Genomic DNA, 2185 nt, shown 5'->3' with positions numbered 1-2185 from the left:
CTATATCGAATCGAATTCGAAAACACTCGAAAATATATTTGAAAACTCTTGACACACGATGCATCCATCGTACATGTTTTCGTTTACATCAAGGTTTTAAATCTCCGGCTATAGCTTCCGCTATCTCCGGCTATAGCCGTTTGAGAAGGATTTAGCTGAGATTTTTCATATACAAGTTAGCCCTTAGCTGCCGCTATAGCCCGCTATAGCCCGTTTTAGGACATAGATAGCTAAATGGCTTACCCAGCTATTTAAAACATTGGTTTACATACAAAAGAAAACATAAATATATTCGAAAATATAAACGTACTTGAACTTGAACTGAGATGACATGGCTCGATCGGCATATATATGTTTCACGAGCTAACCAACGCAATTTGCTGATTACATTGCTTGATTACTCTCCGAACGCAAAGGCAGTGGCATCAAAGGTGTCCGAGAGGCCGGTACCGGTCTTGAAGGCCACCTTCTCCGGGGTGGCCTCGGGAACATACACCTCGACGACGCTGAGCCAGAGCATCAGCTCCTTGGTCTTCACGCCGGTGACCTTCCTCAGCTTGCCCTTCTCGGCGATCGCCGTCACCTCGGAGGCATATGACACCGTCTGCTTGATCTTCTTGAAGGTGTGCTCTACCTTCTTCTTCCCCTGCACCAGCCACAAGAACCCCGTGTCACGGTCGTACCCAAACTCCTGGATGTCCTCCATTGGAAGCAGGCCCTTGGGGAGGCCGAGCTCCTCCAGCAGCTCAACGGACTTCTTCCTGCACGCGGCGTCCCCGGTGACAACCTCTGCACTGGTACGGTGGCTCTCAATGGCCTGGGACGCCATGGTTTACAAATGGAGCTGTGAGTAGCGCCAAGAAAAGAGACTGTCGTTGTAAAACTGTAGCTGGTTGCTCTTGAGAGTGATGATGTGTTTGTGTGATGGGAGATGGAGCTACAGCACACATATAGGCAGACAGCCTACAGACCGATGAGAAGCACTGCAAGACAACGTACATGCAGTCTTGTTTGACTTGGTTGGCAAAGCACGTTGAACTTAGACGAGGACCATTGTGGTGTGCTTTCAGGTCCGGCGTGCTGAACTACGAACTTGACCGTTTCTCTACGTATCTAGCTACTTGTAAATTAGTTTAAACTCTACACGAGTAGCTAAGTTGGTACCTCATTTTTTTTACACCGTTCGATTTCTCTCAATAAATTGTTAGTATTTTTTTTCCACCATTATAATTTTTTATTTAATTGTTTTTTGAGGTAAATTTTATTTGTAAATTTAGCCTTGTCTCAGTTTAACTGAAAACAGGGTCCACTACTCTAAATTCCCAATCAGTGTACCGGTTCACTATAATATATTTAAATTTCTCCTTTTATAATGACTTTATTTAAAAATCGCCGATTAACTTTGTGGCATAAGTAAATTTTGCTAATTTTTTCTCAATACTTATTTTAGCCGTCCTCTGAGTCTATAAGAAAATCGGAAATCAACTAAAACATCAAAGAGCAATATAATGTTACAACATCGACATAGGAGCTCCATTCTCTAAGGAAAAATACTAAAACATTAACACTTCCATTCTCAACCGGGACAATACTAAAATTAATACTTATGAGTATTTTTTTGCGAGTAAATACTTAAAGTATTTAACAATACAAAATAATATGTCTATATAGCAACAGAATGTTGGGCATGTTGCGCGCTTAGAGCATCCCAAGAGTTCGTAAAACACTGTCCCAATCGAGTACTTTTAGCAAGATTGAAAAAAAAAACATCTCCAACAACTCTCAGCCCCACCTTCAAATTCTTTGGCACTTGGGAAACCTAGCCCCCAGCGTGGAAAAATACGCACAGTGCCGCGTCCGCGTATCCTCCTCGTGCAAGGTTTCCTGGGCGATCTCTTCCATATACCAGACTACGTCTTGGAAGCTGATCTTCGCTGATGCATCCAGCCAGCCACAATCACCCGCCAGGAGGGCCATGGCCATCGCTGGCCGTGTCTGGCCAACCACAGCTGGCTGCTGGCCGTCCTGGGTTGGCCATGCCTAGGTGTGGTTGGCCGAGGCTGTCGTGCCCTGGCCGACTACTGGCTGCCTGTGGCCAGCCGTGGCTGGCTGCTGGGCGGGTGTGGCCTAGCCAGGGGCCAGCTGTGGCTTGCCCAAGGCCGGCTGTTGTTGGCTGATGGATGGC

General features: G+C 45.8%; 1 protein-coding gene across 1 annotated transcript; it reads right to left on the bottom strand.

The window, feature by feature from the left end:
* Window positions 1-397: 397 nt before the first annotated feature.
* LOC136519517 (uncharacterized protein At5g01610-like) lies at window positions 398-829 on the bottom strand. Its single transcript, XM_066512909.1, has one exon. It carries the CDS (start codon window positions 827-829, stop codon window positions 398-400), a length of 432 nt encoding a protein of 143 aa, XP_066369006.1.
* Window positions 830-2185: the final 1356 nt, after the last annotated feature.

This window comes from Miscanthus floridulus, chromosome 18 (genome assembly GCF_019320115.1).
Source record: "Miscanthus floridulus cultivar M001 chromosome 18, ASM1932011v1, whole genome shotgun sequence".
Lineage (NCBI taxonomy): Eukaryota > Viridiplantae > Streptophyta > Magnoliopsida > Poales > Poaceae > Miscanthus > Miscanthus floridulus.
This window is presented reverse-complemented; position numbering and strand designations above follow the sequence as displayed.